Here is a 24128-nt window from a genome sequence, read left to right as displayed (position 1 = left end):
GACAATGTCTGTAAAAGCGCTGTGGAATATGTTGGTGCTATGCCAGTAAGCAAAATAAATCATTTATGTCCTCTTACAATTTATGGCACTTACATTGGCAGAAAGCTGAGAGGTCAATGCTGCCACTTTCTCTTGTGAAGATTCTAGTTCTCTTCGTAGTTTCCGAATTTGCTGTATGCCAACATAGAAATAAAAATAAGTTCAATAGTTACAAAGAATGTTATTTCTTGCAGAAAGCTGGAGCGGCTAAAGAAAAAACTCCACCTCAGGAGAGAATTTAAAATGTACCTCTGACTGCATCCTTTCCTCAGCCTGATAGAAAAGTGTGGCATGCCAAGGAAAAAAAACAGAGAGGAGGTTACAGCATTAGTAGATCTATGCTCTTGTTCAAAGCACAAGCAGAGGTTCTTTCATGCACTGGTAATGAACTTAATGTTTTCTACAATGGCAGCAATGTATGCAACCAAAGTCAGTTCTTACAGAAGAATATGTTGAAGATGCACTTGATGCCAAAGACAGAACAGAACCGTGGACTGAAAAATAAATAGTTGAAAATATTAGTATAAAAGGCATATCTCAACAACAAAAAATAACACAGTTACAGCTTTTTAAAGAGAAATATAGTAAGTTTAAAGTATAACTCCAGTTATATCTATAGCTATTCATAAATAGTGCGTGTGAATAAAATAAACTCTGTAATATGTATTATTAAGGTTATTGGTTTCTTTCACTACTTGTTAAACTGCTTTCCTCTTCCTTATCTTCAATCAGATTGTTTGTTTACATAGAGATCCCTCTGTAGACAGTTGTATGTAGAAAGTAACTCAGATAAATGAAGAAGGCTGGGTTTCTGGACTAAAAACCGGATAGCTACGACTTGATGCCGATGCAGTGCACCAGCATCCAGTCGTGCACTCCATTCCAGATTAGGTCCAATGAATGGGCCTAGTCGGAAGGAGGGAGTGTCTTCAGGCGGATTCGCGAGGAGACTCCGCCTGAAGAATGAGCATGTCCATTCTATGTTCCGGGAGCCGGAACAAACAGCTCCCGGAAAAAAGAACTGACAGGCTCCCATTGATTTCAATGGGAGGCGTCTTTTTCGTCAGGAGTTTGAGACGGATACAGCCTCAAAATCCTGACCAAAATATCTTGTGTGTGTGTGTGGGGGGGCCACACGGTGGCTCAGTGGTTAGCACTGCAGCCTTGCAGCACTGGAGCCCTGGTGTTCAAATCCCGCCATGGGCAAAAAACCATCTGCAAGGAGTTTGTATGTTCTCCCCGTGTTTGCATGGATTTCCATCCCATATTCCAAAAAAAGACATACTGATAGGGAAAAATGTACATTGTGAGCTCTATATGGGGCTCACAATCTACATTTAAATAAAAAAAAATATATCTTGTGTGAACTCAGCCTTAAGCCCACCTGGGAATACCCCAAGAATGGCCATTTCAGTGTAGCCCAGACCTGGCAAAATTAGCATTGCTGGCATGTATGCTCAGCCCCTCAGTGGCAGATTGCATTGGCTACAACATTGGCTACAACTCTATTCCAGTGAGACAAGGACAATTTCCCTTTTTTGCAGGTCTACTACCAGTGACATAGTGCAGCACACAATTATGTCCACATTGGTCTCACAGTGTAGATAATTCCAAAGATGTGGGCTTTTAAAGGATTCACACTGAAAAATTTACTCACAAGAAAACGGTCAGGGGTTGTATACGGAGGTGTAAGTATAAGTAGCTTCCTTTCAGTATAATAGGAGAAAAATCAGCCACTAAAAGAATCTTTACGAGAAAGGTTTTCTTAGAAGAGTGGTCTTTTGGAGAGGTTTCACTGTATCCATATGGTGTATCAATGTAGATGAATATCTTGATACTGCTTGTTAAAATTAAAGGGGGTTTTCCAAGCAAAAAACTATTTTGTTTTACAAAATGTCTGTTAGTGCTATTAACAGGTTAGTAAGTGCACCCAAATACCTTCAGCAGTGTTCTGAGCAATTTCTAGGTTTCTTTGAGAGCTCCTGACATCTCCTGCATTTGTTTACTTAGTGTAGCTTCCTGCTATCTTAGCCTACAACTACCATGATGCATTGTTCTTCACTCAGATCCCCCTCCCTGCTCCCTCTCTGTCTCTCTTGCTAGCCTGCTGACTACTACCCCTTCCCAAACTAACTCGGCCCACCCCCTCGCTGCCTGAAGCAGGGCCTGATGTCATTTCCAGAAGTGACATCACGGCTCAGCTCTGGACCGGAAGCAAGAGAAGCTGGGTAAGTATTGTATGCTGGACTCCCAGGCACTATCGACCGTACGTGGGGGGCCGGCACACAGAAAGAAGAGTAAGGATATGGATTATAGACTGAAGACCCATTATATCAGCAGCAAAGTGACAAATGTACTATATATACTGAAAAACTATACAATATATATAAAAAGATATATTAGAAAGTTGGAAGGGGGAGCATAGGAGACTTAGTCACAAATTGTTGATTTATAATGGACAACCCTTTAAGTTTACTGCCCACCAATATTCCCAAGTCTTTTCAGCAGTAGTCTTACCCAGTATTTTATTATTTAAAGAGGACCTTTCACCACTTTTGGGCACATGCAGTGTTATATACTGCCAGAAAGCCGACAGTGAGCTGAGTTCAGCGCACTGTCGGCTTTCCCGATCTGTGCCCGGTGTAAAGAGCTTACGGTGCCGGTACCGTAGTGCTCTATGGTCAGAAGGGCGTTTCTGACCATTAGCCAGAGACGTCCTTCTGCCTCGCGGCGCCACTCGCGCTGTGCTGTGGAGCCGGGAGGAACACAGCTCATCCATAGACGAGTATTATCAGGAGCGGGAGGGGGGCATTCCTCCCCGCTCCACAGCACAGCGCGATAGGCGCCGCGAGGCAGAAGGACGTCTCTGGCTAATGGTCAGAAACGCCCTTCTGACCATAGAGCACTACGGTACCGGCACCGTAAGCTCTTTACACCGGGCACAGATCGGGAAAGCCGACAGTGCGCTGAACTCAGCGCACTGTCGGCTTTCTGGCAGTATATAACACTGCATGTGCCCAAAAGTGGTGAAAGGTCCTCTTTAATACTGAATTGTAACACTTGTTTCCACAGCCCAGGTGCATAACTTTACATCTATCAACATTTCTCTGCCCATGTTTCCAGCTTTCCTAAATCTTTCTGTACTAATGTCTACTATACAGAACTTAACATCACCCACAAATATACTACTCTGTAAAAACTCTACCAGATCATTAATAACCTTACTCCTATTGTTTGATATGTTATTTCTTTGCCAAATTTTAATGTCAAATAGTGTTTGTTGATGTACCCTCTGATTTGTAAAGTGCTGCGGAATATGCCCGCACTATATAAATAAAGTTATTTGTGAACCAGTTATTAAAGGGATCCTATCATTGGGAAACCTCATTTTTAACTAAGCATATACTTGCATAGCCTTTAGAAAGGCTATTCCACATATACCTTTTGTATGTTAGACTGGTCTTACACGACCGTAGTGGTTTTTGCGGTCTGCAATTTGCTGATCAGCAACACTAAATCTCACGCCAAAAAGTCATTCCGCAGACGTCCGTGTCAATCCGCACGTGCCCATAGCGTTCCATGGGATAGTCCTTGCCATGCCGTGATGTCCGTGACTTTGCGGACCTTCGGTATTCAGTGCAGTCCCACGGTCACGGCACAACACACCACTGATAAAATATCAGGTGGTGTAAGAGTCTGCACTGAATACAATGTGTCCGCAAATGGTCCGCAATTGAGAACCCACAATTGCGGACCATTTGCATTCTAAACTTACTGTCATGTAAGACCAGCCTTAATCTCCTCAGTCGTTTTTGAATGAGACCGCTTTTATTCATATGCTAATTAGCCAGGAACGAGCACCGGAAGTCTCAATGAACACTGCCTGCTGTGTATGTGAGAGCAGGGAGGCTCTGTGGTAATTTATAGTATTTTTAATTGGCATATCAACAAAAAAAATATTCTATTAAAATGGGTTACCTAGTTTATTACAAACATTGTGATATATTATATGTATCTTTTCGGATGAAGAGGGCGGTTATGGAAATGGCTTGTTGTCATTGTTTTGTTTTGGTTTTTCTTTTTTAATTTGTATTGCTTTTTTTTAGGGCTCACAATGTACATTTTTTGCTACCAGCATGTCTTTGGAGTGTGGGAGGAAATCCACGCAAACACTGGGAGAACATACAAACTCCTTGCAGATGTTGTCCTTGGCAGGATTCGAACCCAGGACTCCAGCACTGCAATGCTGCAGTGCTATCCACTGAGCCACCATGTTGCCCTCAATTTATATTGCTTTTGTAACATAATATATTCATAAAAGACCTCCGGGGGTCTTACCATTTTTTTTTCCTTTTATTGCATTATTCCATAGTAGCTGCTGCTACAAACAACCTCCAAAACAATCTCCATTATTTGCTGGCGAATTGATCTGGGTCTGCTAAGACCCAGCAGCTCTACTACATTGGTATGTACCCAGAGATTAAGTGACTGCCTAGTCCAATAGAGGCAGCAACTCCACTGCTTTCTCTATTTATTATGTAATGCTTACTCAGCTCCATGTGACTTATAAAGAACACAGAAGCACTAATAAATTGCTTCTATGGTCTCACCATAGTCTCTAGTTGTCAAAGATTGCTACAGTAGATTGAAGGAGAATAAATTGCAGTGACACTGAAAGATCTCACAGCCTTAGGACCTATACCGCCTGATGTCTGAAGTCATCGGACAGTAAGCAGCCTTTTAATAAGCAAATCACAGTTGTCCCCTCCTGCCCTATTGACATCAATAAATTATTTGCCTATATAGGACACTCTTTGCAGCTGCTTTCTACTCTAATTCAGAATATCCCTTTAAGATTAGGCTAGCATATCAGGTATCTATATAAATGTGATATATTGTGAAAATATCATTTCATTCTTTTACCACCCAGGTACAGATTTTGGGAACATAAAAAAAAAGTTATTCTTATTTTCTTATGATGCCAGGGAATTAAACATACTGAAGATGTCAAGTGAACATTAAAGTGTATATGGTTCATAATTATGCATAGTTTCCTAGCCAAAAAACTGATTATAGGTTACATTTAGTTTTACCATGTAGGTCTTGCCTTGACTTTAATAATTGCTTAATTCTTTTTAACTACAAAAATTCTAAATTTTCAATTTTAAAATAAATAAAATTCATGCACTTACCATCATCTGGATGATCTCTAAATGAGCCAGACCTAGTCATTGTTCCTTTAGGTCGATCAGCAAGAGATAATGAACTCCCTAAATTTGAAGAACTGAAAAGTTCAAAAGAAGAGTCTTGAGCTGGAATACTGCTTGACCGAGCAATACGAGGAGCAGAAGAGGGACTCACTGTTGGGTAAAAATATTAAACAAAAACATTGATTATTGACTGTATGATTTTAAAGGGCACCAATTTTTTCTAGATTTTTTCAGATTAAAATTTGTTTTTCAAATGGCTGTTAAGCTAGTCTCAACTGATTCCAATGGAAACTAGATTCTCTAGCCCCCACCATTCCGGAGTACTAAGCACAGTTAGTTTTGGTTTCTGATACGCCATTTAAGCTCTGTAATGTCAGAAGATCAGTGTCAGGTAGGGGGACTTATTTAGATTTCCAATCAGAGGTAGGTAGTGTCAGAGCTCAGAATCACACTCCTTGTCTGCTCCTGCCCGACACCACTCTCCTGAAAGTACAGGGCCTAAAAAGCACATCAGACTCCACAGATACAGCATTGATTGCTCAGGAATGGTGGGAGCTAGAGAAAAAGTTTCAACTAATCCAGAATTAGTGGAGCAGCAGCTATTAATTGATGTAAAGGGCTGGACTTGATAGAGGTGGAGAAAGGCTCTTTAAGTGAAAGCACCATTTCATAATTGGTTTTAGCTCATAACTAAATGTGCAATAACCTGCAAAGTCATAAAGCCAGTAATGAGAAACAAGCACTAAGCCATCAGCACTGTCACTTAAGTGGAAGTATACTGTTCACAGTATACGCATACAGCACACACACACACAACCAAGGCCTCCTGCACATGACTATACTGGTTTTTACTATCCAGATACTGATCTACAATCTGTCTACTTGTCATCCGCAAGCATGGATTCACAAAAAACTTGTATGATTCCCTGCACTGTGCTAGTGCTGTGCTGTCTGCTAGTCTGTGCTGCAAATGTGGGCAAAAAAGGTCATACTTCATAATTTCCGGTCCTTGTATTTGGCACGGAAAAACTACATGTGTATAGGCCAACAGAAATCAATGAACCTGTACTTTTATCCATAATTGTGGAATCTTATTCATGAGGCCTAAGATATTAGACACCAATAGCACATGCCACTGATTTCACACATTACTTATATATCAGACAAATACAGCACTTATGTCACACGCATATTAGACACATACAGTATGTCCCTCACAGACTAATATAACATACCTTACTAACATATTAGACACATATAGTGAGCTCAGGGCTCATTCACATCTGCGTCGTCGGTCCTTATTGCAGGTTTCCGTTTCCTGCATAAAACAGATGCAGGAGACGGAAGCCTGCAGGAGACTTTCTCACCCATTCATTTGAATGGGTGAGAAAGCTGTCCGGCCGTGCGCGGCAGTGAGCGTTTTGCGCTCTCCGCCGCGAAACCGGGTTTTATAATCCGGACACAGAGTCGGACATGCAGTACTCTGTGTCCGGATAAAAAAAATCCGGTTTCGCGGCGGAGAGCGTAAAACGCTCACCGCCGCGCACGGCCGGACCCGGTCTGTGGTTTCCGTCTTCTGGCATGTAGAAGACGGAAACCACAGAACGGAGACCCCAGACGCAGGTGTGAACCCAGCGTCAGTTAGATATTAGACATGTACTGCACACATAAAACTGTTAATTGCTAGAAGGCCTAAGATACAACTAAGCCCCACCTCCATTGTACAGCTACGGTCTGCCCCTTGTGTAAAATTTGAGAAATACACACATTAACAAAATTTGTACATCACTACACATCACTCTGACTTGGCTGTTAGATGGTGAGCAATGCTTATGTGACGGCACCCACACATGGCAAACAGGCCCTAGATGGGCCAGATAGACCAGAAGTAGAAAGGATTTTTTATATGCCAGTAAGCATAAGCAGCTCCCAGAAATTATTTGTCAATCATTCACACACAGGTGGCAACTTCATTACACACGCCTGTCTCTTTCCAGACTCTTTCTATGTGGAAGGAAGGAAATTTGACGTCACAGAGCCCATTTCGTGTATTGCGATTAACAGCCAATTACAGTCCCCCCTCATTTACAGTGTTGTGAGCCAGAAACCTGAACTACTATGATACCATATTGTCATACCATATTGTCTTTAGGAACAAATCCAGGATTTGACTGCAATCCAACAACATTTGGGTTATAGTATTTAGGCCTTGTGGTGAGAACGTCAATCCTGCCGTTACTGGTAAGATGATTTGGTGAGCCATTACATACAACAGTCTATCACCACTATTAGTAATATGAGGGACACTAACAGTTCAGTGATATGTGCAGAGCATCCTGCAGACAACTTGCCACATATGTTGTGAACAGAAAAATGTTCACCCACACACACAACAAGGGTTTCCCAGGAAAGTCTCTGCCAGATTGTACACTTCATTGGCCTGCTCGGTCATAAGTTTCATCCCCAATCAATCATTTATGAGATTCCAAATTTGGCGATCTAAAAGTGTACATGATTTACAAGTCCAACTGCAACATCTGTGGGCAAATGTAACTTCTATACAAGCTAGAAACAGCCCAACTTTTTTACTATGCTTATAGTTCCATAGGGACTGTTCTGGTAGCAATGAGAGCTGGGGCTGGGGCCCCATATAGCCACAGCAGAAACGACTTGGCAAAAACTGTGGCATATTACAGTAATTACAAAGTGATTAGGGTTCTGGCTAATCCCATTCACGCACAGCAGAAAAATATCCGCAGCAGACATGAAGTGATATTTTGTAAATCGCAGCATGTCAATTATACCTATGAAAACGCTGGCGTTTTCCCTATAGGTGTAACTGAAGAAGAAAAAGAGAAAAACTCTGCAGACTTTCTGTGAAAAGCACTCACAATAAAACCGTGATGTGTTTCTGCCGCAGTTTTTCCTGTGTAGTTTTTTGGCCCACTCCGTGGGGCCTTAGCCTCTAAGTCTCAGAAATTTCTGCAACAATGTGGTCACGTGAACTCATCCTTAGGCCGGGACCCCACGTGGCATAAACCCTGTGGTTTGGCCGTGAAGGATACATGAATTCCATCCACACATTGTGAAAAAATATACATGGCGACATGCTGCAATTTCCAAAACGGTTGTGGTTTTAGAAATCACAGAATGTCAATTATACCTATGGAAACGACAACGGTTTTCCTATACGTATAACGGAAGCAGAAAGTGCAGAGAGGAAACCTCTTTCTGTGAAAAGCGCTGTGGGAAAAACTGCGATGTGTTGTCGCCACAGTTATTCCCATAATGCTTTTTAGCTGACCCGGCCACTGAGTGGCGCCTTAGCCTTAGGCTGGGGGCCCACGGGTCTGAAACGACACGATTTGCAAAAATTGCAGCATTTTACAGAAATTGCAAAGTGGATGGGATTCTTGCAAATCCCATGCCCACTTTGCGTTAAAAAACCGCAGTGTGGACACGCTTTTATACCTGATCTCTGTGTAGTCTCCACTCGTAATTTAGACTTACAAACACTGACAATGCCATGTGAAAGCAGCCTAAGGCCTTTTCACATCTGCGTTGGTATTCCATCCGGGGGAGTCCGCATGAGGACCCCCCTGAACAGATACCGAATGCAACTGCAAGCCCTTGCAATTGCATTTGCTATTCCGTTCGGAGGGTCCACACGCGGACTCCCGCGGACGGAATACCAACGCAGATGTGAACGAGGGGTAAGTCACACGGCCCCACGTTGCATAAATCCAGCCTTTCTGTTGCAGATTTTGCTGTAGTCTGTTGAGTCAGAAGTGGATTCAACAGAAAGGAAATGTCTAAGAGTTGCCTTTATATTTTTTAATCCTTTTAAAGCTACTCCTGACTTTGGCTCAGCAAAATTGGCAAAATCTGCAACAAAAAATGCTACGTTTCCGCATTGTGGGGCCGCAGAGTTAAGTAGATCGGCAACAAATTATTCATTCAGTTATTTATACAATATCGACAATTGTATAATATAATTAAAATGTATAATTTAATTTAAAACTGGAATGGGTCACTTTAAAATTAAAAATAAAAAGTGGACTAATTCTTTAACAGTTCTACCACTTGTACAGTATCACATAATTAAACGTAATGGAATCATTCTCTACAAGAACACATAGAAAGAAAAGGAAAAGCTTAATTCTCCAGAATTCTATGGAAAATTATGACAAAAAAATTGTGCATCAAATTTCTGATTGATTTTTGACGTTTTTACCAAACGGTTATTCAAAGCTTGAGATAACTTATGCCATAATTGCTGACGTTGCTGTTATAAAAAACATAGACACTGCATAATCATAAAATGATCACATCTATTTTTATTTATTTTAAAGATAAAACAAAAATAACAAATCTCAAACTCACCCAAACAAGCTAAGGGAGGTTTCCCTACATTAGTAAGGGGCAAAGGTGGAGGTAGAGGAGATAGGTCATCACTATCTTGAATGCCCCCAATGGTGTGTGAATGGCGCCTCTCCTTGGGTTCATCCTGAGAATGTGACTGGTATCTGATATGGTAAAATAACAATCAAATACAATTCTATTACTGCTTTCACAGTGTGTTAGCATTGTCAGCTTACTGGATGCACTTGGGAGAGGTATTGGTCCATTAAATTAATCCATTGTCCCACATTCACTAAAAGGAGGCCAATTAGGTTTCTATTCAGTGGTATACCACAGCATTTCAGCTTTTTTTATTATTATTGCTGTACAGAATAGCACATTGGGCTCGTCTATTCAGTATATTGTATCAAAATAAATAATGCATGGTATACTATAGAGGATGTATACTTTCTTGATGTGTTAAACTGAGGAGGAAAATACACAGAGTAAAAGTAGCCTTGAGTTCAGTAGTATAAAATAGTTTCATAAACCATAATTCATTAATACACTGCTGCCAGGGCAGATTTTAGCTATAATGGCATACATCTTAAAACTGCCCTTCCCTTCATTAAACAGAACCAATTGAAGTCAATTGGGAGGCTTTTTTTCCTGTGCAGATTCTGACGCGGATTCCGCGTCAGAATCCACGCCAAAAAATTCTGTGTGCATTGACCCTTAGGGCCCATTCACACGGAGGAAAATGGTGAGGAATTTGGTGTGGAATTTCAGCGCTGAAAAAAAAAGCCTCCCATTGACTTCAATGGGTTTCTTTTTCTGATAGAAAAGTGCTAAAACCAGCTTCCCTGATACTTTATATTGCCGATCACACTCAGCTTCTGCCTTTTTTTTTTCTAGTAGACTGGTACCATGTTTCTCCAAAAATAAGACAGGCTATTTCTCTGAAAAAAGGGCTAGGGCTTACTTTCAGGGCGGTCTTAATTTTTTCCATGACAACAGTCACACATTTGATCACTTTATATTTACATTTTAGTCAAGAGGCGAAATAGCGAAAAAGAACACTTGGGCACTTTTAATTTTTTTTTTCCCACTATGGTGTTCACCAGAAAAATATTTTTATAAGTTTGTAGACTGGGCATTTTAAGACATAAGGATACTTAATGTGTATGTGTTTTACATAATTTTTTTTGTTTGATATCTATTCTAGAGAAAGATTCTAGTTGAACTTTAATACTTTGTTTTTTTAATTTTTAAACATTTTTTTTTTTTTTTAAATTAACCCCACTAGGGGCTTGAACCTGCAATCCTCCCATAGACTGCAATACAATGTATCTCAGTTTATGAGAGATTCTCTACATTACTATAGACCAGCATCAATAGTAATACTCATATGATAGGCCTTGGAGCCTTCATAAGCCTTCAATAATAATATTCCTATGACAGGCCTTGGACCCTTCATAAGGCTCCCGACTGTCAAAGGAACAGGTTGCATCCGGCGATCTCACCTGGCCTGCAACAAGAAAGGGGTCAGTTGCTCTAAATTGGAGGGTGGGTTTGGGAGGGGGTCACGGACGGGTGGTCACGTTCATGAAAGCCCGCAATCAGAGTGGACTGGGTCTCCTCTCAGGAGACCCAGAACAGTAGCTGAGAGGGGTTTTGACCTGTCCTGGGGACAGTTATGCTAACTTGGGGGAGGGAGGGGAGAGGTCAAACTCAACAATGCTCACGATCACAGTGGACTCTGATCGTGGGCATTAACTCAGGGTCTCTGCTGTACATTACAGTAGAGATCCAGTATGGTAGCAGCTCTGTAGTAGGGCGGCTGACATCTTTAAGGAACCATCATCTGCTGTAATTGCACAGCAAATGTCGGGAAGGGGTTAAGCTAGCTAGGGCTTACAGTATTTTTGGAGTAGGGCTTATACTGTATTTCAAAACCAGGAAAATCTAGCTAGGGTTTATTTTCGGGGTAGTGCTTATTTTTGGAGAAATATGGTAGCATTTTATGTACACACTGCCAAACCACAATAGATTGCCTCAACCCACCGCCTCAACCCACCCAATTACAGGCTACAGGTGTCCCTGAGTGCTACAATAACAAAAAATACATACCTCAATCCTTTTTTTGGCAATGTGTTTCGGTCCTGGACAGAACTGTGGGAGTAAATTTGAAGAGTAAGACTAAGAACTTAGTTTAAGCAATACATGCAGTATTACTGTGTACAATTTTGAGGATATGTGTGATAAAAAGGACTCAGCAGAGCTAGAGATCTAGTTCAAAGATGGGCATCCAATGTAATAAATATTGTGGAAAGGATGATTTCCCAATTATCACAATTATAGAGGTCGGCAAAAAATTAACTAAAAGGGCATTCACACTTGTGCCAGTGTCTGCCTGCCTTTTTTCCGTCCTAATTCCCAGAGAAACTGTATAGGGAACGGTTTTTAAAGCAAACCGGTGGTGTCTGTATGCAGACCCTCCGCGGTGAAACAGTTTTTTTTTTGCACGGACACAGTCGGAAATGCAGTTTCAGTGCAGAGAGGCTGCATACGGACACCAGCAGTTTACTTTAACAACCCATTCAAATGAATGGGTTTTTAAACTGACCGCTGGCAAGCCGTCCCTTATGCAGTTTCTCTGGGGATTAGGACGGAAATATGGTGGGCGGACACGGGCGCAAGTGTGAATGCCCCCTTACCTAAACACTATGAATAAACATATTAACGGTCTATAACTGATCTCTTTATACTCATAATTGTAAATATACAACAGGGGACATTTTCTGCAACAAAGAAAAGAAGGTTTGTACAGCAAAGCAGGAGGTTTTTCCTTACTATACAAGCAGCAAGACTATTTTTTTTTTTTTTTTGCCACTGGACTTATGGTTAATTTGATAAAAGTGTTTAAAATGGTCTACATGCTTTCCTCTAAGGCATAACTAAACTTTCGGCCAACTTTTAACTTTCTGGCAGCCAGCATTAGAGTAATTAATCCCTTCCCGCCAATGGCATATTTTGATTTTTGTTTTAAATTTTTGATTCCCCTCCTTCCAAACTCCATAACTTTTTTATTTTCCACTCTCAGAGCCATATGAGGTCTTAATCTTTGTGGGACAAATTTTTCTTCATGATGCCGCCATTAATTATTCTGTACTGGGAAACTGGAAAAAAATTCTGAATGGTTGGGATTTGAAGAAAAAATGCTTTTTTACGATTTTCTTAAGGGATTTGTTTTTACAGTGTTCACTGTACAGCCAAAATGACATGTCACCTGTATTCAATGTTTTGGTACAATTCTGGGGATACCAAATTTATATGGTTTTATTTACTTTTTAACTGTGCCATTTTTTTTTTCTAAAAGTCACCATATTCTTTGCGAGACAAATTGATGTTCATGATACTACTATTAATTGTTCTGAATATTATACTGGGAAGCTGGAAAAAATTCTGAATGGGGTGGATTTGAAGAAAAAATGCATTTGTGCGACTTTTTTACAGGCTTCGGTTTTACGGCGTTCACTGTGCTGCCAAAATTACATGACACCTGTAATTTATGTTTCGGTACGATTCCAGGGATAGCGAATTTATATGGCTTTATTTACATTTTAAGCCCTTAACAAAAATCCAAAATTCTGTTAAAATCTTTTTTTCTAAAAGTCGCCATATTCTGACACCCATAACTTTGGTATACTTCCATTTACAGGGATTTATAGGTTGTCTTTTTTTGCGGGGCGGGGTGTACTTTTTAGTTATACCATTTTGGGGAATTGCTTTTGCTTTGATCACTTTTTATTCAAATTTTTATCAGAGGCAAAACAGTGAAAAAACAGCAGCTTGGCACTTTTGACTTTTTTCCCCGCTACGGTGTTTACCGTACAGACAAAATATTTTTATAGATTTGTAGAGCGGACGTTTTTAGACACAGGGATGCCTAATGTGTATGTGTTTCATAGTATTTAAGTACTTTTATATGTGTTATAGGGAAAGGGGTTTCAATATTTTTTTTTTTTTTATATATATATTTTTTTAAAACTTTTTTGCATTCGTTAGATCCCCTAGGGGTCTTAAACCCCAGGAGGTCTGATCACTAATGCAATGCATTACAATGGTAATGCATTGTAAAATACCAACGCTTCTATTGCAGGCTACCAAACATAGTCTGCAATAGAAGCAACAGAATGACAGGCCGGGGAGCCTACACAAGGCTCTCAGCTGTCATAGCAACTTGACACTGGCCACAGAGCTTACTCTGGGTGCTGGCGATCACAGGGAAAATGGCGCCTTGGTCAGCTTTAATGGAGGCGCTAGTGGGGTTAATGCCCCTGATCGGTGCGGGCACCAGCACTGGGTGTCTATTATCGAAAAACAGCAGGCATCTGGCGGCAGATATTGGGAAGGGATTAATACATTTTGGAATATACTTTATAACAAATTTTTGATCTTTTCTGTTAATTCCTGCATTTTTTCACTCTTTCTGTTGCTTCTATATTGAGACAAGACAACTTTTCCTGCCTCTCACTGAATGTTACTGTGTACAGTAAATGAGGGTAGAGGAGGGTCACTTCAAACGGTTATATCTGGGTCATTCTAAAACTTGCTTTATGTGTCATAAGTCTGAAGTGCGATCAAAATTATTTCCAGAGCTATCAATGGTTGAAATCACAGCTGGGATTGGGATTTTTACATCATATATATTATACAGCTAAATATAAATATCCTAAACCGGACAGCGATATCTCTGGAAATAATTTGCCAATACAGTAGGGGTTTCTTAGTAGTAGTCTTTTATATCACAAACAGTATATTCAAGATTAAAACAGAAGATAGAACCTGATAACACCACTGTCCCATCTTTGCATCAACTCTACCACAAACCTGAATGCTGTTAAAGGAGCAGAGGAGAAGCTCAGGCAAAATGGCAGCCAAGAAAATCATGTACAGAAAATAGAATAAAAATATGTACAATCAGAAAAAAATGTTGTGTTTGTTTTTTTTTAAAAAAAAGTGTTATATTTCAATGGTTTAAATACATTAACCCTTAATGTTAATGTATGAACCATCCCTTTAAATAAAAATAACAGTATATATTAGATTTCTCAAGACAGGTCTTGGATGCAGGAATGTATTCTGCATGCCAGGAAGAAACTGTCACCTAAAATGATGAAAATAAACTACTACTACTACAGTAACCTATTATGCAATAATAAAAGTTTTCAACATTCTGACAAAATACCCTTTTCATTGCAAACAAGTTTGAAAATAAAAATTACCACTCTGGTCCAGGTGACTTGGGGTTGCCATCACTCCACCCAGTATCTGGTGTTTGATTGTCAGCATCTCCAGTACACTGGGCAGGCGGAACACTGATCGTGAGTGGAAGTGACTCCATGCTGCGATGTAATCCTGATAATTTAGGATACATTCTAAGGTTAGTCAGGCCCTGGGAAAAGCTGGCTGAATTGATGTTTAGGATAGGAGCCGGACTTGGTGTTAGACAAACAAGACCTGTAGGAAGCTCATGCTGTTTACTTGGTGCCAATTCCGTAACAGACGGTGTAAAATCTAGACTGTTTGAGTTGACTTTGTCTAGATTTGATAAAGTTGGTGTCTTCACAAAAGGTTTTGCAACAGCCCTATAATAGATTGAAAAGTTGATCAGTGTGATCAAAATTATGAAAATTGATGAAAAATAAATTATAAGAAATAAAATAATCCAGGCCCACCTGTGAGGTGTAGTGGGGGTTCCTTCCTTTACCACATTTGATTCAACTTGATTGGTTGTGTTTGTTCGGCTTTCTGTGTCTTGAGCTACAGCCTTTGCTTTAGCCTTCTCTTTTTCACGATCAGTTTGGTTGACTCCCAGTCGACCTCCACCAACTTTTGATGGTTCCTTAAGACGGGAAGACGGAGTTCCCACAAACTTTCCTTGCACAGGCACAAGACTTGCATCCACACTGCTGCTTAATGGCCGGTTTGTACTTCTCCCTCCAGTGACACTTATAGAGCTAGATTTGGCCGGCCGTGGGAGGCTACGGTACTGTATATTAGTACGGGCAGATGGAGAGAGAAACCCAGGCTCAGCAGCTCCTGTAACATCCAAGCTAGTTTTCCGGTTCCCACTGTTAGATCCTGAAGAAGGTTTCACAGGAATCCCTGAAGATTTTGGTGTCTTACCTAGTGTGGCTGAATTACCAGTAAGTGGAGAAGAAGGGGCAACTGGCTTTTTGTAGCCAAAAGAAGATCCTGGCCGAGTGATGCCTGAGGGAGGTTTCTTTGCATCAGGTGAACGAACATCTCGTCCTGCATCTGAAGATGACCGCTGAAGCCCAGATGTTTTTATGGTCAGTTTAGACTTATCAGCTGCTTTCTGTTCAGGTTTAGATGCTGAAAAATACAGTAGAAACAAATATACCATAAATAGGAAATAAAAATAAAAATACCTACAGAAGTTAACCTGTTGTGGACACAACAACATTCCATTATTGCATTTTTGCTTTTTAGTCCCCACTTTCCAAAAGCTATAACGTTTTAATTTTTTTTTTTTTTTTATGAGGGCTTATATTTTGTGGGACAAATTGTACTTCATTTAATTTACTGAGTAATGTACTGGCAAGTGTGCTATTTTCTTATGGGTTTTATTTTTTTTTTACAGCATTCAAATGTATAAATAAAGTTACGCTAGTAGTTTGATTCTGCAGATCAGTATGATTATGGTGACACCAACTCGATAGAATTCTAGGCATAAGAAATATACCGTATATATTTGATTCTGCAATCTCTTATTGAAGTTTTGGAGCTAAGGATTTAACTAAGGTATCTTTGAATTTGATTGTTGCCTTAACTTTATTGATCATATTCATTGCTAAGTGAATACTCAGGTACCCACTGACTGCAAATTTATTCTGTAGAACCTCTTTGAGGCCGCTAGAAACATTAATTACCACAATCTAGTATTTTTTCTCGTTATACGTTTATGGTGATATTTTTGAATAGGCTTCAGTAGTCGACCTGATGTTTATGAAAGAGGACTCTAAATGTGTAAAAGACATAATGATGTCATAATACAGTGGATGTTAGTATACTTGTTATGGAAGGGGTAAAGGTCTATGTGTTTCATATGAATATATTTATTGATTATTTTCTTCTATTTTTCTGTGTAAAATATATACAATTAATAGATACAATTACAAAAAACACAAAACATAATAAAACTTTAATATGGTATCCTTGTACTACTACTACTACTAATAATAAAAATAATAATAATAATACTATGAAAAAAGTTACCATGTAATTTTGAAAACAGTAATTGTCATTAAAATTAAACAGGACTTTTTCTTGGAGGGCCCCCAAAACATTAATAATAGATTATGAAAACATTAAATGTATTATAAAATTGTGCCATCTAAAAATACAACTAAGCATGCATATAAGGAGCCCATGTATGTCACTGAAAAAAATGTAAAAATCAAAGTTTTTAAGCATGGAAATGGAAAAAAAAAGTTACCAAAACCATACTACGTCCAAACAACTTGGTATAATTAGGGTCCATTCACACAGAGGAAAATGGTGAGGAATTTGGTGTGGAATTTTCCACGCTAAAAAAATAAGCCTCCCATTGATTTCAATGGGTTCTGCTAGCTTTTTTTTCCAATAGTGAAAAAAAAGCTAGCCGAAAACATTGAAATCAATGGGAGGCTTTTTTTCAGTGTGGAAAATTCCACACCAAATTCCATACCATTTACCTCCATGTGAATGGACCCTTAAAGTGTTATTTGTTTGATTATTGAAATAAAAATTAAATATAAATTTGGCATTGCTATATCTAAACATATGTTTTGTACCAAATGGTTCAAGTCATAAAAAAAAAAACCTCAAATACTATTGCAATGTTTTTTTCACCTGTCCGTCCCATAATTTTCTATTCCCTTCAAATAGCTGAATGATACCATTAAAATAAAACTTGTCCTAAATGTGACTATGTCAACAGAAAAATTGAAACAGTATGTCTTTCAGAACACAGCAGCGGTGCAAATACAAAAAAATAATACTTGTCTCAAGAACGAAAGTGCTTTACTGCACAATATATGTTCTGTATTTTGATATGTAGTTTGCAAATCTGTAAATAAACCAGAAATATAAAAATATCATCTTTTAGTACCTCCTCCTTTTGAAACAGTTTGTCCAATTTGGGTGATAGGAGATGTAACACCAACTGGTGGGTTTTTTCCTTTCCTCAATGGCTGTCCCAGACTGACAGGTTTTTTTATATCAGATTTTGGAGTATCATCATTCTTTTCTCTGCGCCAGCGGGATGAACCATGCTCTGACTTTAAGCTTCCACTGTCATATTCCATCTTTCGTGGCCCTCGATCTTCTGACTCACTGTGCCAGCTTAATCCACTCTCAACCAATGACCGCTTTTCAGAATCAGTGCGTAGCTACGGGACGAATAAGACATATATAAGTGGTGTCATTGACTAAAAGTTAATTGTATTATTTACACTTAAAAGGGTGACATGACAGCAGACAATCTTCTCAAGTAAGTTCCACTGTGATATGCAGCCATCCACCTCTGCCTGCCAACCTCCATCCTTCTCTGCTTTTTCCATACTCCTATGCAACCCTCCAGGGGCATCACTACCGTGGTAGCAGTGGAAGCGGCTGCCACAGGGCCCGGGACATTAGGGTGCTGGTGACAGCCGCTACGTTTTGGTTTTTTTTATATAGGCCGTTACCGCTGGAGTTACTCCAGTCGTTAACGGGCCCTATTTACTTACCCATCCTGGCTGGGCCGGGATCGGTAAGTGACGCCGCGGGCCCCACAAAGACTATCATTATGCTCGGGGGGTTTTGCAGACCCCCGAGTATAATGATCGGAGGCCCGGGAGAAGTAAGAAACATAAAAAACACTGTTACTTACCTCTCCACGATCCGGGCAGGCCTCAACTCAGGCCTAGTTGTCTGGTTTGTTGGTTTTTACGGATTGAAGAATAAAGGTTCAAGTTTTTTATTCATCCATGCCTGGTGTTTGCTGGAATTCCGTCGTCGCTTCTGCTAGAATTTTCACCGGATCAAGTTCCACTGGTTTCTGTGCATCCCGGCTATGGTATTTCTTGACTATTCAAGGGTGAGCTGGACTACATAATTTTTTATTGCTAGTTGTCTGACGTCCTGTGTCCCGGGTCATGTGACGTCCGACATCATTGAAGAAGGCTGACAGCGGATTCCAACAGCATAGGAGCCAGGGATCAGGTAAGAAACAGTAGTTTTTTTATCTTTTTATTCCCCCAGGTCTCCAATTATTATACTCTGGGGTCTGAAAAGATCACAGTGTATAATACTTATTTATGGGTGTCCACAGTGTGGCATAATATTGTGTGCAGGGGCCATTATGGGGTACAATACTGTGTGCAGAGGCCACTAAGGGACATAATACTGTGTGCAGGGGCCACTGAGGGACATAATACTGTGTGCTGGGGCCACTGAGGGACATAATACTGTGTGCTGGGGCCACTGAGGGACATAATACTGTGTGCTGGGGCCACTAAGGGACATAATACTGTGTGCAGGGGCCACTAAGGGACATAATAGAGTGCGTAGGAATGCAGAGGAGGGGGTCGGTCGAGGTCTTCGGGGGAGCATGTCAGAAGTTTGCCACGGGGCCCCGCCATTCCTAGTTATGCCACTGCAACCCTCAATTCTCCTCTGCCATGCTTTTGTGCCTCCGTTCATCCTCCTCTGCATCCAGCCATCCCTTTCCTGTGTTTCCTAGGAGTTTATCTTCCCTGGGCCTTCCCTGGTTATACTCTATGGGATGAGGAAAATACAGAGCATGATAGTGCTTCATGGTTGAAGAGCTCCCAAAAAGTTGGGGTTTGGGCCAAAACTTTAGTAAAATTTGTGTTGAATCTAAGACTGACATATCACTATGTGCACCAAAGAGGGGCAGCAAGTTGGGTGGGGGCTAAAAATAAAAGGGCAATTTACTGTGTCGGTGACTAAAAAAGTACAGTATATAGCATGGGAGCCAGTAGAGGGGGCAATAAATTGGGTGTAGGGACCAGCAAAGAGTACAATATACTATGTGGTGGCTAGTAAAGTGGGGCAATTTACAGAAGGGTCAGTAAAAATGGCAAAAATGGCAATATACTGTGTAGAGACAAGTAAAGAGGACAGAATATTGTATGAAGGTCAGTAAAGGGGGTTTTATACTGTGTGGAGCCCAATAAAAGGAGGATTACACTGTGGGGCCAGTAAAGAGAATAATATACTGTGCAGGGCCATTAATGGCGGCATTATACTGTGTGTGTGGGCCAAATAAGGGGATTTTTTTAAATCTACAAATGGATGGGTGTGGTCTACAATGTTAATTAGAAGGCCAAATATAACATGGATAAAGGACTACCAAAAATTGTAAAGCATCAAGAATAGGTGCTCACCAAAAAGATTTTTTTTTTTTTTTAATAAGATAAGATAATCCTTTAACCGGTTAAGGACCAGGCCCAAAAGTATGTTAAAGACCAGGCCTCTTTTTTCAAAACTGACATGTGTCACTTTAAATGGCAATAACTTTGAGACGCTTTAACTTACACAAATGAATTTGAGATGGTTTTCTCGTAACACATTATACTTCATGTTAGTGGTAAACACTAATCAATATTTTTGCATTTATTTATAAAAAAAACTAGGAAATTTGATGGAAATTTGAAAAAAATTGCAATTTTCAAAATGTGAAATTCTCTGCTTTTCAGGCGGATAGTCATACCATCCAAATACATGAATAAATATTATCTCCCATATCTCTGCTTTATATTGGCATCATCTTTTGATTGTATTTTAATTTATTTTGGACGTCACAAGGCTTACAAGTGTAACAGCAATTTTCCAGATTTACAAGAAAATTCTCCAAACCAATTTTTTAGGGACCACTTCAGTTCTGAAAGTAATTATAAAGGCCTGTATAATAGAAACCCCCATAAATTACCCCATTTTCAAAACTGCACCCCTCAAATTATTCAAAACAGCATTTGGGATGTTTGTTAACCCTTTAAGCATTTCATAAGAATAAAAATAATATGGCAGTGAAATTTAGACATTTCATTTTTTTTCACTAATACATTCATTTAGACCCAAAATTAACACATTCACAAAGGGTTGAAGGAGAAAATGCATCTGACAGTTTATTGTGCAATTTCTCCCGTGCACAGAAATACCCCACATGTGGGTGTAAACTGATTTTTGGGCACACGGCAGTGCATGGAAGGGAAGGAGCGACACTGGGTGTTTGAACAGCAGATTTTGCTGGAATAATTTTCAGCGCCATGCCTTATTTGCAGAGACCCTAGAGTACCAAAACAATGGAACCCCCCAAAAGTGACCCCATTTTAGAATCCACACCCCTCACAGAATTCATCAAGGGGTATAGTCAGCATTTAGACCCTACAGTTGTTTCACAGATTTTACTAACATTGGGATGTGTAAATGAAAAATTACTAAAATGTCACTTTATCTCCAAAGTTTTCATTTTCACAAAGGGTTAAAGGAGTAAAAGCCCCCCACAGTTTGTTAAACAATTTCTCCTGAACACGGCAATACCCCATATGTGGCTATAATCTGCTGTATGGGAACATGGCGGGGCTCAGAATGGAAGGAGCGCTATTTGGCTTTTGGATGGCAGATTTTGCTGGAATAATTTTAGGTGCCATGTCGCATTAGCAGAGCCCCTAGAGTACCAATACAGTGGAAACCCCCTAAAAGTGACCCCATTTGGGAAACTATACCCCCCACAGAACATATTAAAGGGTAGAGTGAGCATTTTGACCCTACAGTTGTTTCACAGATTTTATTAACATTGGGCCATGAAAATGAAAAATTACTTTTTTTTCAACAAACTGTCAATTTAGCCCCAAATTTTTAATTTTCACAAGAGGATAAAGGAGAAAAAGCTCCATAAAGTTCGTTACACAAATTCTGCTGAACACAGAAATGCCCCATATGTGGTCATAATCTGCTGTATGGGAACATGGCGGGGCTCAGAATGGAAAGAGGGCTATTTGGCTTTTGGAGGGCAGATTTTGCTGGAATATTTTTCAGGTCCCATGTCGCATTTGCAGAGCCCCTAAAGTACCAATACAGTGGAAACCCCCTATAAGTGACCCCATTTTGGAAACTACACCCCTCATAGAATTTGTCTAGGGGTAGAGTGAGTATTTTGGCCTCACAGGTGTTTCACAGATTTTATTAACATTGGGACGTGAAAATGAAAAATTACTTTTTTTCCCAATAAATTGTCCATTTAGCGCCATAGTTTTAATTTTGCAAATAGTTTAAGAATTAAAAGCCCCCCACAGTTTGTTACACAATTTCTTCTGAACACGGCAATACCCCATATGTGGCCAAAATCTGCTGTATGGGTACATGCTGGGGCTCAGAATGGAAAGAGCGCTATTTGGATTTTGGAGGGCAGATGTTGCTGGAATAGTTTTCAGGTGCCATGTCGCATTTGCAGAGCCCCTAAAGTATCAATGCAATGGAAACCCCTCAAAAGTGACCCCATTTTAGAAACTACACCTGTCAAGGAATGTATCAAGGGGTATTATCATTTTGAGCCTAAAATGCTTCCCAAAAATTAATGTACAAAATGAAAATTGAAATTTTTAAAAATATGCCATTTCGGTGCCCAATACGTTGCACCCACTTTGTGTTGTCAGAGACCTGCACTCCTAAAACTATTAAGTGGGCCATCCCGGGGGTCAAAAAATTATATATGTGGGTGTAAACTGCTGCTTGGGCACACAGCAGGGCTCAGAAGGGAAGGACCACTGTGCGTTTTAGCTTTTGGGATACAGATTTAGAGGGACCCTCTGGGCGCCATGATGTTTTTGCAGAGCCCTGGAGGTTCCAGTAAACTGGAATTCACCAAGAAGTGACCCCATTTTGTAGGGGCAATTTTAGGGTCTCTGCAAATGTGACGTGGTGTCCAAAAACGAAGAATCTAAATCTGCACTCCAAAAGCACATATTGCTCCTTCACATCTGCACCCTGCTGGGTACCCAAATAGCAGTGTATGCCCACATGTATGACACTGGTGTACCCCGGATAACGTACTTAATGCCATATGTGGGTAGAATCGGCTGTTTGGGCACAACCGGGGACAGAAGGGAAGGAGCGCTATTTTGGTTTTTGGAGCACAGTTTGGTTTTTTTTGCCACTTTTGCAAAGCCCCTGAATTGCCAATAAAGTGGAATCCGCAGACATGTCACCCTATTTTGGACACTACCCCACTGATGGGATTTATCAAGTGGTGTAGCGAGAATTTTTAACCCTTGAGTGTTGCATTTATTTAGTTTCCAGAAATGAAATCGCAACTGATAGAGAAGTTAAAAATGAAAATTTTACAGATTTGCCATTTCAGTGTGCAACATGTTGTGCCCGACTTATGTCAGCAGAGACACTCCAAAAACTGTTAAACGGGTATCCCAGGCACAACAGCTTTTAGAGCGTTCATCTCTGATACAAGTCGGGCACAATATATTAGGCACTGAAAGGACGTATTCCTGGAAAAATGGTCATTTTCACCTCTCACAATCCACTACAGTTATAGTTATATATATAAAGTTATAGCAACACTTGGGGGTTAAAAATGCTGTCTGTACCCCTGGATAAATCCTTCAGGGGTGTAGTTTCCAAAATAAGGTAATTTATCAGGGGATTCCAAATTACTGGCGTTTCAGCTCTACAAAAGTGTCATGGCATCCAAAAACCAAACCGTCTGTGCTCCAAAAACCAAATGACCCTTCTTCCCTTCTGTGTCCGGCTGTGCCCTAGTATCAGTTTATACCCACATATGACATTATGTCCGTTAACCGGGGGTACACCAGTGTCATACATGTGTCATACATGTGTCATAAACTGCAGTTTGGACGTACAGCAGGGTGCAGAAGGGAAGGAGCGCTATGCGGCTTTTGGAGCACAGATTCAGATGTTTGGTATCTGGACGCCATGTCATGTTTGTAGAGCCTGTAAGGTACCAGAAAAGTGGATTCCATGGGGTACCAGGAGTGACCCCATTTTGAAAACTGCACCCCTCAAAGAATTTATCAGGGGGTGTAGTGAGTATTAGTATCCCGGACGTGACTGCACAGCGGATGGCGAAGAGGGAATGTATAAGCTGTGCGGAGGACATTGCAAACACCAAATTCCCTACTATGTCCCCGTAGCTCCTATGATTGGGGGAGTCACTCTGGGGGTCACTTTAGGGGTCACTTCTGGTGTCTGTTCCCTCATAAGCTGTAAATCTGGGGTGTCCCCTGATATCCGCTCACACAGCTTATATATTCCCTACATGACGCACCCAGTTGTGTTCTAATAATTTGGCGATTTTTGAGGGTTTTTGTCTTCACATTGTGAGATGCTATATTTTCTTTATGTTTCTGGTGACGCGGCCATATAAGGGCTTATTCTTTGCGGGATGAGATGCATTTCGTAATGACACCATTTTTGGGTGTCTACATCTTA

General features: G+C 40.3%; 1 protein-coding gene across 1 annotated transcript in view; it reads right to left on the bottom strand.

The window, feature by feature from the left end:
* The window catches only part of NAV1 (neuron navigator 1), a 173581-nt gene that overhangs the window by 80635 nt on the left and 68818 nt on the right, over positions 1-24128 (bottom strand). The window contains exons 6-14 of the mRNA XM_075264238.1: positions 17770-18049; positions 15332-15992; positions 14879-15241; positions 11721-11762; positions 9633-9775; positions 5232-5399; positions 481-533; positions 289-312; positions 94-171 (exon numbers count right to left, since the gene is read on the bottom strand). Of these exons, the coding sequence (XP_075120339.1) occupies positions 94-171; positions 289-312; positions 481-533; positions 5232-5399; positions 9633-9775; positions 11721-11762; positions 14879-15241; positions 15332-15992; positions 17770-18049 (1812 nt within the window). The remainder of the gene's footprint in view (positions 1-93; positions 172-288; positions 313-480; positions 534-5231; positions 5400-9632; positions 9776-11720; positions 11763-14878; positions 15242-15331; positions 15993-17769; positions 18050-24128) is intronic.

The sequence above is a fragment of the Leptodactylus fuscus genome, chromosome 2, assembly GCF_031893055.1.
Source record: "Leptodactylus fuscus isolate aLepFus1 chromosome 2, aLepFus1.hap2, whole genome shotgun sequence".
NCBI lineage: Eukaryota > Metazoa > Chordata > Amphibia > Anura > Leptodactylidae > Leptodactylus > Leptodactylus fuscus.
This window is presented reverse-complemented; position numbering and strand designations above follow the sequence as displayed.